The 15,338-nt window shown below is 33.4% G+C and overlaps 2 protein-coding genes across 3 annotated transcripts; both read left to right on the top strand.

Annotated features, from left to right (window-relative positions):
* Window positions 1-5,487: 5,487 nt before the first annotated feature.
* Window positions 5,488-8,620, top strand: LOC128997330 (uncharacterized). The gene is made up of 3 exons (XM_054422962.1): window positions 5,488-5,578; window positions 6,998-7,076; window positions 8,327-8,620. The coding sequence occupies exons 1-3, from the start codon at window positions 5,537-5,539 to the stop codon at window positions 8,524-8,526; spliced, it is 321 nt and encodes a 106-aa protein (XP_054278937.1). The 5' UTR covers window positions 5,488-5,536; the 3' UTR covers window positions 8,527-8,620.
* Window positions 8,621-9,320: 700 nt separating this feature from the next.
* LOC128997354 (uncharacterized) lies at window positions 9,321-12,805 on the top strand. 2 transcript variants are annotated; one of them, XM_054422992.1, is made up of 3 exons: window positions 9,321-9,426; window positions 10,856-10,934; window positions 12,511-12,805. In XM_054422992.1, exons 1-3 carry the CDS (start codon window positions 9,385-9,387, stop codon window positions 12,705-12,707), a joined length of 318 nt encoding a protein of 105 aa, XP_054278967.1. In that variant the 5' UTR covers window positions 9,321-9,384; the 3' UTR covers window positions 12,708-12,805. The 2 variants fall into 2 exon arrangements, with proteins under 2 accessions (XP_054278967.1, XP_054278968.1); XM_054422993.1 differs by having other exon boundaries at window positions 10,856-10,904.
* The last annotated feature ends 2,533 nt before the right edge of the window (window positions 12,806-15,338 follow it).

The following is a 15,338-nucleotide window of genomic DNA, read 5'->3' on the forward strand; positions in this document are numbered from 1 at the left end:
ACTAACTTAATTAAAATTAACCTAGACCTACCACTACCAAAACTGCAATCTAACAAATTCACACAAAAACACAACTCAACCTAACCTATTAACAATCACTCTTTCTTGAGGAATCCGAAAAATTTAGGTTAAGTGAACATTTAAAACTTCATAAATTAAATAATTCATGCATGCAAAACATTTAATTGTCAATACCTAATAACAAATTAGCTCCAGCACACTCACAACACTTTAATTTTCATAATCATAAAACATCTTTTCAAGCAGCTCAAGTCAAAAGTAAACAAACAGTAAATAATAAACACCTTTACCTTTACAAAATTAATTATAATGCACAGTTCGCAACTGCTTGAAAGAAACAACTATCTAAACAGGTCCAATAAAGATATACAGTGAAGCTATTACACAAATATCTGTTATCCCAGGAACTGTTCCAAGGCTGTGTTATGTCCTTCTGTGCATGTGGAAGCTGAGGTGCTCGTGGGTACAGAACGTCGAGTTTCAAATCATTCACATATTAACAACGCTTGATTTTGTTTCAAGGTGCAAACATGGGTTGGATTACGGTTACCGTCAACAGAGTAGGGATGTGCGGGTTCGGTCGTAATTTTACGTAACTGCATTGTCCTATGAGTGGTTGGGACGATGAGTCGTTGCATCACTAAACAACGAGCTCATTGCTCATTGCTCATTGCGAGATCATTGCTCGTGGCAATGCGAGGTTATAAACAAAATTAACCTCCCTTATATGTTATAAGTAGTGATTGTTAGTTAATTTAAAAACGGTCGTATGTAAAGTAGTGTACGCAGTTCGCATAATTAGCCTTTAAGACTATCTTTAGTGCGTAAACTACTATAACAAACGCTGCCTAACACCGGCGGTATGAGTATGAGTAAGTATGAAGTAAGATATGAGTCTTTACTCCAGGAATAGATGTGATTTTACATTTTAGATAATTATTTTTTTTATAATGATAAGTTGTTTATGTTTTTGCATTGTTTACAGGATCTCTTTGAACACTATGTTTGAATCGTCGATCTCTATTACTAAAACTTAGTAGATCGATGGTTTGAATATGGCCATATACGATTTTTGTGTTGATGGCTTTGTTATAGTTCGTAAACAGACATGAAAAGAAAACATGCTGAATAAAGTATATAAGAAAGAAAGAGTTTTATTTCTCCATAAATATACAAATATGTACATCATACATTGATGATGAGTAAGTACAATGTCATCTCAAAGCTTAAACTAACTTAGCACTACTGTAAAAAAGTCATTCAAAGTATAAAATGCATTGTCATACAAATATTGCCTGACCTTTAAAAACAATTGTTAAAGTCTGTGTCTTTTTCTAATAATAAGAATTTATTAATTGCCCTAGGAGTCATACAATCAGGAGATTTTTCTAGTTTTGCTGTTGAGTGCGAGGGATATATTATGAAATTACGTCTTGTGAAATTATCATAAAATTATTCTATTTTTCATGAAGTATTTACATAATTCATAAATATAAAGACAAGGTAAAGTTAATAATTTTAATTCTTGAAATATTTGTTGACAGTGCTCATCAACCGAAATATGATGCACAATTCTAATGGCCCTTTTATGAATTCCGAATATTCTATTAAAATTTTCACACGAAGTACTACCCCAAATTACCAACCCATAAGTTAATCTAGATTGAATAGTTGCAAAGTAAACAGTTTATAAAATGTTTTTTATTAACTGAGTTTGATAGTACTTTAAGAGCAAAACAAGAAGAATTTTTTTTTATTTAAAGTATCAATATGTATAGATAATTCTAATTTCGCATCGATGGTTATCCCTAAAAATGTAAAAAAAATGTTCGGTTTTACTTGAATTTTGTAAAGATTCACGAGTTTTGAATTTGTTTTTTTCAGTTTTGTTTTCATTTAATTTTAATCCATTTCCTTTAAACCAGGTGCTTAAGTTAAAAATGCAGTCTTCAATATTAAGATCAAGACCACCTTGACTCCCTTCTTGGACTACTACAGTAGTGTTATCAGCGTACTGAATTGTATTTGAAAAAGTGGAATCAGCATTTTTGGGCAAGTCTGCGGCACAAATTTAAAAAAAATCGGCCCTAATATCGATCCCTGTGGGCATCCTGTATGGAAAATTTCCCAATCGGAGTCATATCAGCCACTTTGGTCATTTTATTCGCACCATCTGAAAACGTTTTTCAAAATAGGATTTAATTAAGTTATTTGCTTGTCCTCTGACTCCATAATCTTCCATTTATTCTAGCAATATGTTTCTGTCAATAGTGCCAAACGTTTTTGAAAAGTCACAAAAGGTTGCTGCAGAAGAGGTTTTACTATCCATATTCTTAATGATGAAATCGATAAAATTAGAAACTATTTGCAAATGTTCGTGAAACTCGATATTTACTTATATAGTTAAAAATTACAACATTTAGTAATACGAAACTTGATTTTAATCATGTAAAAATGACTGACAACAAAACTTAAACAATCTTTTTTTCATACTAATATTATAAATGTTTGTTTGTTTATTTCTTTGTTTGTTTGTTAGTTAGTTTGTTTATTTGAAGTTCAATCACGCATTAGCTACTGGTCGGATTGAGCTGAAATTTGGTATGATGATAGCTCACATTCCCGATTAACATATAGACATATTGTTATCTCGAAAATCCTTTCGGGCTCCACCCCAATGGCTTTGGATTGTACCATGTTAACAGTATGAGTATTCATATTGCAAATGAATTAAAGAATTTTGTCTGCTGCTTCAACTACACAAGTTGGTTCTATGATATTCAATATCATTAAAAAGTTATAAGGCTTACCAATAGGGTGCAGCACTATTAATTGTTTGTTGCATTCATGACAACAGTTAATTTGAGCCAAGCAGTGATTGAACTGTCAAAGTAGGATTGTTTACAGTTAAGTTTCGGTTTTTAATTTATAAATAGCCTTTTGATATTGTGCAAATATTATTTTCCTACAGTCACCCGACAAAGTTGGCTTCCTTGTACTGTTTATAGTACAGAAAGCTGCTAATTGCTGCATATTTATACTTTGCCGTACGGTTTATACTTTGCCGTACGGTTTATACTTTGCCGCACATCAGGATTCCAACGAAACAACACAAAACAGCGTGGTTTTATTATGCACGTAATCCGTGTACGCTTGGAAATAGGTTGGCAACACTTAAAGATAAAAATACTATGAGCAGCTGATTGACTATTATAACTACGATTTAACCTGTCATTTCGTGTTTATAGTTTCGGTATTTCTGAACTTTCTGGACTTTTCTTTTTAACGTTTCTAAAACATTCCTACGATCTTAATAAACAAGAAAATACCTTTAAAGCATTTTTTTAGGAGCGGAAACCACTTCAAATTAGAAAAACATACGGAACTATATTCTCAAAACGCGGAGCACATTTCTTGCCAAGGAAAAATAGCGGAGTGAAACGGACCGCGGGTACTACTTTCTCTAGGGCACCATTTGTGTCGCCAGCTGAACCTAAAAACGTGTTGTATAGTGTTTGAAAGACTAATTATTTATATGCTTTATAGTGACTGTAGGAAAAATATAATGTGTAACACGAGTGAAAAAGGCCTTTGCTGCACTCGAGATCATTCCGCACTCGCCTGCGGCTCGTGCGTAAACATTGCTCTCGTGTGCAGCAAAGTGCCACTTTCACCACTAGTTACACAAATAACTATTTCTTTCAGGTGTAGTGGTAGAACATTATGGCTATGTTAGATGTGTTTTTGCATGGATATATATACTCCCTTAGTAGATTTTCCATCCTTATAGAACAGCTGAAGCCAATTTTATCGTTGTCCGGTGCACTGTAGATGTGTTTTGTTTACAATTTGTATTATTTCAGTAATTTAAAACCCCATTTAGCCAAATAATACGATGTAATCATAAACAATAACTCATCCTCTAGTTATATAACCAAACAGTAAAGCACAATCATCAAATTAACAGTAAAATATTAGAAACAAAATTTCGTCAACACTAGCCACCAGTGTCAACGGACATGAACTAGACACGAACGACGAGCTAAAAAAATTAAAATGAGATGGGAAGTCTACTTGTGTTAGTTAGTCTATGGTTATACTATAGCATACCGTAAATAATAGTTATTTGTGCAACTAGTGAGCAAAGTGAGCAATTGACTCACTCGAGAGAAATCCTTACTCACGAGCCATAGGCGAGTGAGGAATGTTTTCTCGAGTGAAGCAATTGCACTTTGCACTCGAGTTGCACATTATATTTTTCCTACAGTTACAATAAAACAATTAAATTAGTAAAGAAACGTGACATATTTTTACAACGAAGTGAACTTTTAATATGACATTTATTTAATGATCAACACGATCAACAACAGTACAACAGCTGATTTACAGCCAGTGCTGCCAACGTATTTCGCGCGCATACGACCTTGTCTGCATGTTACGCGCTCACTATTTCGTGACTTCACGTTGCAAATCTGGAGTGAGACAAAGTACTTAGAGTGAGACAATGTTAACATTGTCTCACTGATGAGTGAATTGGTCACTTTGCTTTCTCAAATCAGTGAGAGAACATGTACATTGTTAGGTAACTGTAGGGAAAAAAATTCTCAAACCGTAGCCTGTCCCAAACGCAAACGCAAATGCGCGCGCGTTGGTGAGTCGGTGGCTCAATTGGTAGCGTCACGGACTTCGGGCCAAGGCAGCGATGTCATGTGTTCGGATCCTGGTCACTGCCACTAAAATTTATCAGTACAGTTCAACTTCGTACTGTACCGGCTCACACCTTGCTTTGCTGCATACGTTCCACGCACAGATCTGTAATCTATGTGGACGGGCAAATGCAAGGTTAAAAGAGGTTGTTAACCAAAAAAAAAAACACGAGTATAACTGAATAAGCATTTTATACTTATTCGCCAACCTCGTACGAAGGACAGGTATTCTGCTAGTTTTTAACATATGGTAATAACTGCTGTGAATTTTATACAGACAAGAAGCACAACTACTGACCAGATGAGTCAAAGAATGGGAGCTGTAGAATCAGCATAAAAAGAAAGAGTGGAAAAGTGTTGGATAGTTACATTTGTAAGTGAATCAGCTGATTTATTATTATTAAGTTTGTTAATAAATATTATGTTTATGTTGATGAAATAAAATGGTTCTCTTGTATTTTGAATATTATTTCGTGGAATTCTACATTAAGTCAATGCTATTAATTAACAGTCCTGTCTAAATTATGTTCTTTTCAAACTAATGATAAATATATTATTTCAGTTTTATTTTTTATGAAGAGTATATAAAAAGTATATAGTAATGCGGTTTAAAGTGTCATGTTGCTTGCACGTGGAAGAACATTAATTGACAGTTATTTGAAAGTACAACTATATAATTAGTTTGATTGATTGACTCTAACAACCAATAGGAAAATTACTAGTGTGGGTGTTTGCAAATTGGTGCTACCGTTCAAAATAACTTTTAAACAGTTACAACTCTGCACTAGTCTTGGATCCACCAAACCGAAATGATTCGTTTGGTCCTAGTTTCTTCTTTCATTTTCATCTTGGTAAATATTACAGTGATAGATTAAAGTTAACTATAGTTAAAGAAGGAATTAAATTTGATTTTAGTAGATTAAAAGTGAAAACATTAACATTTAATAAAATAGCTTGGGATAAATTTGAAATCGTTCCTACTTATCCATCTATTTTCTTGTGTCAGTGATTTATGTGTACTGATTTGCTACATTTTTAAGGTACTCCTTATTCTTTTTAGTTTCAGTTTGTATACGGATTTGGATAGATTATGTCTTACCTTACCTATAATCGATACAGTTGTATTGTGTGAATTGTTGGATGGTATTATTATTTGTTTAAGCATTCGTACAGTAATTTTGACTAGAGTAACTTATAAGTTTCAATAAGTTTCATCAAGTTATAACTTGAATGAGTTCGCGAACCAGCATTATCGGACCATAGAAACGGGGTTTTACGGGGTTTTTTATGGGGTGAAAATTGTTTTTCTCATTTTTAACCCTCAAAACACAAAATTTGCGCATTTCTCTCTAGACCTTTTTAAAAAGCTTAAAAACAAAATTTAGTATATCAAAGTTTTTGTAGAAAATTAAAAAAATTTTAAATTTAAAATTCCTATGTTATTCATACATTCCATCCCCATGTTAAAATTGTAGCCAGTTTTTTTTACCAAAATCATCGTAGTTGATGTAAGCCACCGACAGATTGTGCTGATCTAAATTACTGGTTTCTGTAGATACACAATATTTTTTAGATATATATTTATAGATTTAATTGAAAATCAATTCAGACAAATAGAAACTCGCTTAGTCGGCAGGTTTGCTGCGGCGGGGGTATTTATAACGGTGGGGGTTTATTTAGTTGCTGTGTTTAAAGTTGTTATAACAAGCTAGTTTAACTCATCTTCAAAGTCAACTCAAAACTCTGTACCCTTTAGGGGTTTCTCGTCGATTTATTCATTCTGGTCTTCTAACCTTCACGTATTTTGTTTTATTTCGGTTCTTTTTAGTCTAACCTTGTTTTAGCTTCTTTCATCAGGATCCTTTTTAGGGACACTAAACCAATTCTGTTCTCCGCTAAAATCTCCACATCATCAGCAAATGCAAGACAACTAATTTCTCAGTAACCCTAAATGTATTATGATTTTTGTACTAAGAAATCATGATTGAGATAGACATGCAAACAAAATAAATTAGTTAAATTGCACAAAATTATTGTTTTCTTATTGTTTTTCTAGCATTTTTACTGATGCCATATTAAAACCGTCGTGGATGCTTCAATATGAAAGGGAATAGCCACCCCCGGAAAAAGTATATAAAAAATACTTTTAAAATGCCACATTCATGATGCACCTCTATTAGAGACAGGGTATGGAGTAAATATACAATGAGTACAGTCGTACAGTCCGGTATTCAAACATTTGGTATACTGGAGACTTTGTAATTTTTCAGGGGTTCTACGAAGCCAAAGGTGCGCCGAACGACCTTCCACTCAACAATGGTGAGACCAGTACTCCCTATCAATTAATTGGTAAGTAACTTAACTATTGTAGACGTAGGGTAACTGCACTTTACAAAATGTTTTAGCAAATGATTCACCTATTAGGAATCTTCATCGACACGACTAGGACTAGCACAGGATCGTCAGGCCCTTACGGTGATTAACATCAATGGTAGCCAAACGCCTGAAGGAAACCCCAACTCAAACGACAATTTTCCCTGATTCCAATTTTCCCTGACAATTTTCTACCGTTTCTAGACCAAACCCCATTCAAACCCATTATCGAAAGTACAATAAATATTGTACCACTTAAAAGCTAAAATATAGAGTATGTGTAAATACTAGCAGAGTGCCTGTCCTTCGTACGGGATTGGCATATACGTATAAAATCTTATTGCAGTTTTACTCCTGCTCTGCGTTTACAATAAGAGAGGACGCAGTTTGAGAAAATTTGCTTCTTCAAATTTAAAGTACATACTGAAAAATTCCTGAGATTAATTCCCATAACATTATAAGATAACACATCTACCATAGCCATAATGTTCTACTACAGCTAAACAATAGAAAAAAGTTTATGATCAAAACTTCGCACAATATCCCAAATTATTTAAACATTAACATAACTGTATACAATCCTACTTTGTCAGTGTTTTCTGTGTGTATCACAGATTTTTGTGGCTGCTTAGTTTAATTAGTTGTTGTCATAAATCATAGACAAAAAGAATTTTAAAATTATTTTTTGTGAAATGTCCTGCCTTGATTATGTGTCCGCAATGTTCTATGTCCGCAATATCAGCCGGACACCAACTGAAGGGTCCAAAAATGCCAACACCCCCCAGTCCAAGAAATACCTCCCTCTGTGACTCTCTTTTACACACACATCACTTCGAAAACATCTTTTTTTCAATCTAAAACTCAAACTCGAATATTTCGACAAAAACAATACTTTCTCCATATAATGTGTAAATATAGAGAAAGCACGAATACTTGAACAGAACCGGTATGTATCATATACATAAACAAATGATGTTTTTGACCCAAAAATAAACATTTTTTGATATTACTTGGATGGAACCGTCTAAACCATATCTTAATGTTTTTAATATAGAATTCAGAAGAAAAAAGGCTGAATCAGAATCGTTTATTGCCGTTTAACATCAAAGACAAGATTTGAGGGCTTAACTCGTGTGGAATTTGTAAAACCATATCGTTAGCAATCGAATTTATCAGTGGAAGGGATATTGATGACATCAAATCATTATTTTGTATTATGTTTTCAGAAGAAAAGAGGGCAGAGGTAGCTGCTTACGGGAGAGTCGTTGAAGGGAAAGATCCCGAATCATCTCTTCCAGGCGTGGCAGTGGCAGCGGTGACGGCGGGATTGCTCTACTTCGGTTCCGGCTTGATAAATAGATTTTATATAAAAACTGCATTAAATGCAGTGGCTAACGCACCAACAAAAGAAAAGGGTGGTAATTGAATGGTACGACGGTCACATGCGAATAATCAAGCAGATGAATTGAATAGTGTCTATGTGAAAACCTATGGCATTAAACTGTGTTTAACAAATTGAATGTGCTTATAATTATCAGTTGCTAATTAATAGCATTGCTATTAATTGCAGTCCCTGTCATTATTTCACATTAGTATAAAGCGTTTCAGGTGAGTCTCATGGAGCAGGATTTTGTCGAGTTCGTCCATTGTTTTCCCAACCAACGTGATGTGATTATGACGATCCATCTGGGGCTGTTATAGCCTTATCACTCTAATTATAATTTTTCTGTAGAGCTGTAGAATCAGCATAAAAAGAAAGAGTGGAAAAGTGTGGGATAGTTACATTTGTAAGTGAATCAGCTGATTTATTATTAATAAGTTTGTTAATAAATATTCTGTTTATGTTGATGTGTTTAAGAATGAAATAAAATGGTTCCCTTGTATTTTGAATATCATTTCGTGTAATTCTACATTTAGCCAATGCTATTAATTAACAGTCCTGTCTAAAAGGATGACAGCCCTAGCCTCTAATCTCGTTTTCTGACTTATTTTTTTGCTTAGTTATGCTGATTAAAAATATAGTTCATCACTAGGGAAAAACTGATGATAAATATATTATTTCAGTTTTATTTTTTTATGAAGAGGAAAAAAGTATATAGTAATGCGGTTTAAAGTGTCATGTTGCTTGCACGTGGTAGAACATTAATTGACGGTATAGTTTGATTGATTGACTCTAACAACCAATAGGAAAATTACAAGTGGGTGTTTGCAAATTGGTGCTAACGTTCAACCTAACTTTTAAACAGTTACAACTCTGCACTAGTCTTGGATCCACCAAACCGAAATGATTCGTTTGGTTCTAGTTTCTTCTTTCATTTTCATCTTGGTAAATATTACAGCCATAGATTTAAGTTAACTATAGTTAAAGAAGGAATTAAATTTGATTTTAGTAGATTAAAAGTGAAAACATTAACATTTAATAAAATAGCTTGGGATAAATTTGAAATCGTTCCTACTTATCCATCTATTTTCTTGTGTCAGTGATTTATGTGTACTGATTTGCTACGTTTTTAAGGCACTCCTTATTCTTTTTAGTTTCAGTTTGTATACGGATTTGGATAGATTATGTCTTTCCTTACCTATAATCGATACAGTTGTATTATGTGAATTATTGGATGGTATTATTATTTGTTTAAGCATTCGTACAGTAGTTTTGACTAGAGTAACTTATAAGTTTCATCAAGTTATAACTTGAATGAGTTCGCAAAACAGCATGATCGGACCATGGAAACGGGGTTTTCCGGGCTTTTTTATGGGGTGAAAATTGTTTTTCTCATTTTTGACCCTCAAAACACAAAATTTTTCAATTTCTCTCTAGAGCTTTTTAAAAAGCTTAAAAACAAAATTTAGTATATCAGAGTGTTGTTGTGCGGTTTTTGTAACGTAGAAAATTTCAAAAATTGTAAATTTAAAATTCCTATGTTATTCATACATTCCATCCCCATGTTAAAATTGTAGCCAGTTTTTTTTTACCAAAATCATCGTAGTTGATGTAAGCCACCGACAGATTGTGCTAATCTAAATTACTGGTTTCTGTAGAATGCACAATATTTTTTAGATATATATTTATAGATTTAATTGAAAATCAATTCAGACAAATGGAAACTCGCTTAGTCGGCAGGTTTGCTGCGGCGGGGGTATTTATAACGGTGGGGGTTTATTTAGTTGCTGTGTTTAAAGTTGTTATAACAAGCTAGTTTAACTCATCTTCAAAGTCAACTCAAAACTCTGTACCCTTTAGGGGCTTCTCGTCGATTTATTCATTCTGGTCTTCTAACCTTCACGTATTTTGTTTTATTTCGGTTCTTTTTAGTCTAACCTTGTGTTAGCTTCTTTCATCAGGATCCTTTTTAGGGACACTAAACCAATTCTGTTCTCCGCGAAAATCTCCACATCATCAGCAAATGCAAGACAACTAATTTCCCAGTAACTCTAAATGTATTATGATTTTTGTACTAAGACATCATGATTGAGATTGACATGCAAAAAAAATAAATTAGTTAAATTGCACAAAATTATTGTTTTCTTATTGTTTTTCTAGCATTTTTACTGATGCCATAATACAACCATCGTGGATGCTTCAATATGAAAGGGAATAGCCACCCCCGGAAAAAGTATATAAAAAATACTTTTAAAAAGGCACATTCATGATGCACCTCTATTAGAGACAGGGTGTAGAGTAAATATACAATGAGTACAGTCGTACAGTCCGGTATTCAAACATTTGGTATACTGGAGACTTTGTAATTTTTCAGGGGTTCTACGAAGCCAAAGGTGCGCCGAACGACCTTCCACTCAACAATGGTGAGACCAGTACTCCCTATCAATTAATTGGTAAGTAACTTAACTATTGTAGACGTAGGGTAACTGCACTTTACAAAATGTTTTAGCAAATGATTCACCTATTAGCTTCATCGACACGACTAAGACTAGCACAGGACCGTCAGGCCCTTACGGTGATTAACATCAATGGTAGCCAAACACCTGAAGGAAACCCCAACTCAAACGACAATTTTTCCCTGATTCCCTGACGATTCTATACCAAACCCCTTTCAAACCCATTATCGAATTCGAAAGTACAATAAATATTGTACCACTTAAAAGCTAAAATATAGAGTATGTGTAAATACTAGCAGAGTGCCTGTCCTTCGTACGGGATTGGCATATACGTATAAAATCTTATTGCAGTTTTACTCCTGCTCTGCGTTTACAATAAGAGAGGACACAGTTTGAGAACATTTGCTTCTTCAAATTTAAAGTACATACTGAAAAATTCCTGAGATTAATTCCCATAACATTATAAGAGAACACATCTACCATAGCCATAATGTTCTACTACAGCTAAACAATAGAAAAAAGTTAATGATCAAAACTTCGCACAATATCCCAAATTATTTAAACATTAACATAAATGTATACAATCCTACTTTGGCAGTGTTTTCTGTGTGCATCACAGATTTTTGTTGCTGCTTAGTTTAATTAGTTGTTGTCATAAATCATAGACAAAAAGAATTAAAAAATTATTTCTTGTTAAATGTCCTGTTTTGATGCCTGCTTTGATTATGTGTCCGCAATGTTCTATGTCCACAATCACATACGGTACTGAAGGGTCCAAAAATGCCAACACCCCCCAGTCCAAGAAATACCTCCCTCTGTGACTCTCTTTTACACACACACATCAATTCGAAAACATCTTTTTTCAGGGCTACCCAAAACGTATAAAAATAAACACCTAAAACTCAAACTCGAATATTTCGACGAAAACAATACTTTCTCCATATAATCATAGATAAAAGGAGTATAGACATATAGTATAGTTTGTCTAGTTCTTTTAATCTATGATATAATGTGTAAATATAGAGAAAGCACGACTACTTGAACAGAACCGGTATGGATCATATACATTTATAAACAAATTATGTTTTGGTCAATTATTGGTTTTGGAGAAAATAAAAAAAATATTTAAAAATTCCTATGTTATTCTTATGTAGAATATTGTAAAATGTTGTAGTTTGCTTGTTTATGTATACATTTTGACCAAACTTGGTAAATTTATTTATTTTATACTAAGTTATTAATATTTTACTAAAAAACTTACTTTTTTACCCTCCACGTAGCAGCAAGCCTAGGTACTCATAAAACCTAATCTTAATTAAATACATTAAATTGAAAATCAATTCAGGCAAATGGAAATTCGCTTAGTCGGCAGGTTTGCTGCGGCGGGGGTATTTAATATAGAATTCGGGAGGAAAGAATCTGAATGAGAATCGTTTATTGCCGTTAAACATCAAAGACAAGATTTGAGGGCTTAACTCGTGTGGAATTTGTAAAACCATATAGTTAGCAATCGAATTTATCAATGGAATGGATATTGATGACATCAAATAATTATTTTTTATTATGTTTTCAGAAGAAAAGAGGGCAGAGGTAGCTGCTTACGGGAGAGTCGTTGAAGGGAAAGACAATTTATCTCTTCCAGGATTGGCAGTGGCAGCGGTGACGGCGACAGTGCTTTGGGTGGGTGACAGCTTGATGACTAGATTTTACATTAATAGGGCACTCACAGCAGCAGCAAAACAATCAACAAAAGGAAAGGGTGGTAATTGAATGGTACATCGGTCACATGTGAAAAATCAGCAGATGAATTGAATAGTGTCTATGTGAAAACCTATGGCATTAAACTAAACTGTGTTTAACAAATTGAATGTGCTTATTATTATCAGTTGCTAATTAATAACATTGCTATTAATAGCAGTCCCTGTCATTATTTCACATTAGTATAAAGAATTTTCAGGTGAGTCTCGAGGAGCAGGATTTTGTCAAGTTCGTCCATTGTTTTCCCAACCAACGTGATGTGATTATGACGATCCATCTGGGGCTGTTATAGCCTTATCACTCTAATTATATCCTTTCTGTATATTGCGAGTCCCATGCTTCCCTTGAAGTAATGTTACACTTGCTTGTCTGTATTTGAGAGGTAAGAGGGTAAAATAGACACAAGACTTCTAAGGTGCTACTGCACGCGTAATTTCTATCAAGAGGGAAATTTAAGAAAACGGAAAGTCACTGACGAAAGAGTTAAGTTAGAAAATTATAGCTTTAAATCCAAGCAACAGCAACCTTTTAACAAACAAAGAAACATCCCCACCACAGCAAACCTGCAGACTAAGTGAATTTCCATTTACCTAGTTTTCTGCAAAAATAAGAAGATTAATTAACATTGGTTTAAATGAGTACTTACGTTTGTTGCTAAAGGGAGAGACAATAAGGTGTATTTTTTTAATAGAAGTATTGATACCTAAGTATTAAATAAACAAATTTTCATTTTAAATTTTAACTTTTTTGAAATTTTCACCGTAACTGTCAGGCATACAAAAACACTTCTATATACAAAACAATTTCTTTATTAAGCCTTGCAAAATAGTATAGAAAGAAATTGCAAAATAATATGTTTTTAGGGTCAAAATGAAAAATCACCATTTTTCCATATACCCCCTTAAAACCCATTTGCATATTCCGATCATACTCGATAGAATACAAAATAAATTAAATATGCCTATCTCGATTTTTAGTTGTAAAATGAGGCAAACCGGACTAGATTAACCTATTCTACCTAATTTTACAACTAAAATTGCGATATTTCAGTTATTTTTATCAGATCTTTTTAAACTTGGTGTCATTTGATACAAATTTGAAAATGATAATAAATGGAGCCTTTTTTCTATGAAATCAGCCTTTTTGTCATAAAAAATAAAAACTAAAATGGCCGCCTTTTGAAATGTTGAATTGGATCAAGATAACATTTTTTTAATGGGTTTTTTTTATCTTAACATCTATATAAATAAAATTAGAGTTTTGTCTGTACATTGCTCAGAATCATAAACTTTTAGGTTATTTTTACGTTTCATACATTAGAGAAACCGAAACAAGTCTCATCTAAATTTCTGTCTGTCTTCATGTCTGTTACGACCCAAGAGCCATTTTACGCGGCCTACTCCTGAAAAACGAGAGTACCTATCAAGTTCTAAATCATTTAAATGTATTCACTGGATTGGCGAAATTGTCTTTAGCCATTAAAATATAGCGTCACCACTTTGTAAATAAAATAACGGACGTTTAAAAACCCAATTTTGTGCGATTTTTTGTAAAGTTTTCTCCCAATGTTTAGCACATATTCTTCTATGAAATAACGAACAGCTGTTCAAATCAAGATTATTTCTTCTAGCTGTCACTGATATGTTTACATTGAATGTTGTTTACAAATACCGCAACCATTTCCGATCACGTCTTGAAAGCAAATCCAAACCAATTAAGATTAAAAACGTTTTTCCTTACATAACGGATTTAATTAATCGCAAGTGCAATAATATGTAGGGTAACAGTAAATGAAAATAGAGATTCTTTGTGTATAAAATTGTTCTTGAGTTTTGATAACCGGGAAATAGACCTTGAATCAGTGTTGTATATTGCTGGGAAACTTACATTTTTTAAATGAGCGTTTTCAGTCGAGACTCGGCACACGACCGACGCGCGTCTACTTGTCTATAGTAAAAATAAAAGTAGACCTACTGTGTATTTATGTTTTATTCGTCATGTGTATAAGTGTACAGTTCGTGTATGTGTTTCAAAAACTCCAAGACGCACCTAATGGGGAAGCTCAAGACCTTTAGGACTGATGATGGCGATTTAATTTCGCCAAAATGCATCTCCTGTAATAGGATACATTAGGATCGACCGGCGGACACAGGTAATTTAGCCTTTTATTGATTGTCATACCGATCCGGAACAACAACAAACGACATAAAATGAAGTTATGTATAATAAATAGTTTGGCCAGCATATCTGAAAATATGCAAACCAACTACTGTTCTTTATATAAGAAGGTTTCAACTGATTACTATAAGATCCCGGTGCGTAGAACGGGTACACAGCTAGTATACACTAAGTTTCATAAAAATCTGTTGGAATAATCCATATATCAAAATGTTAATGTGAAAAATACAAAATGGTGGATAAGTAGTTAACGGAGCTATTTTTGAAAAATGTTATTCATGATTTTCTCCCATGTTATTCTTGTGGAGATTAGGTAAACTGTGACAGTTTGTTTATGGATATATTTTGATCAAAATTGGCAAATTTATTTACTTTATACTAAGCTTTTAATATTTTACTAATAACACACTTTATTACCCCTTTGTAGCAGCGAACCTAGTTAAGCTACTTATTAAACCTAATGTT

Source organism: Macrosteles quadrilineatus, unplaced genomic scaffold (genome assembly GCF_028750875.1).
Source record: "Macrosteles quadrilineatus isolate MER2022 unplaced genomic scaffold, UCM_ALF_1.0 Scaffold_6__1_contigs__length_79288215, whole genome shotgun sequence".
Taxonomy (NCBI): domain Eukaryota; kingdom Metazoa; phylum Arthropoda; class Insecta; order Hemiptera; family Cicadellidae; genus Macrosteles; species Macrosteles quadrilineatus.

Coding starts and splice junctions, on each gene's coding strand:
- LOC128997330 (XM_054422962.1), top strand. CDS start 5,537: ATGATTCGTTTGGTCCTAGTTTCTTCTTTCATTTTCATCTTG. Junction 5,579..6,997: donor CTTCTTTCATTTTCATCTTG/GTAAATATTACA, acceptor GTAATTTTTCAG/GGGTTCTACGAAGCCAAAGG. Junction 7,077..8,326: donor TACTCCCTATCAATTAATTG/GTAAGTAACTTA, acceptor TTATGTTTTCAG/AAGAAAAGAGGGCAGAGGTA.
- LOC128997354 (XM_054422992.1), top strand. CDS start 9,385: ATGATTCGTTTGGTTCTAGTTTCTTCTTTCATTTTCATCTTG. Junction 9,427..10,855: donor CTTCTTTCATTTTCATCTTG/GTAAATATTACA, acceptor GTAATTTTTCAG/GGGTTCTACGAAGCCAAAGG. Junction 10,935..12,510: donor TACTCCCTATCAATTAATTG/GTAAGTAACTTA, acceptor TTATGTTTTCAG/AAGAAAAGAGGGCAGAGGTA.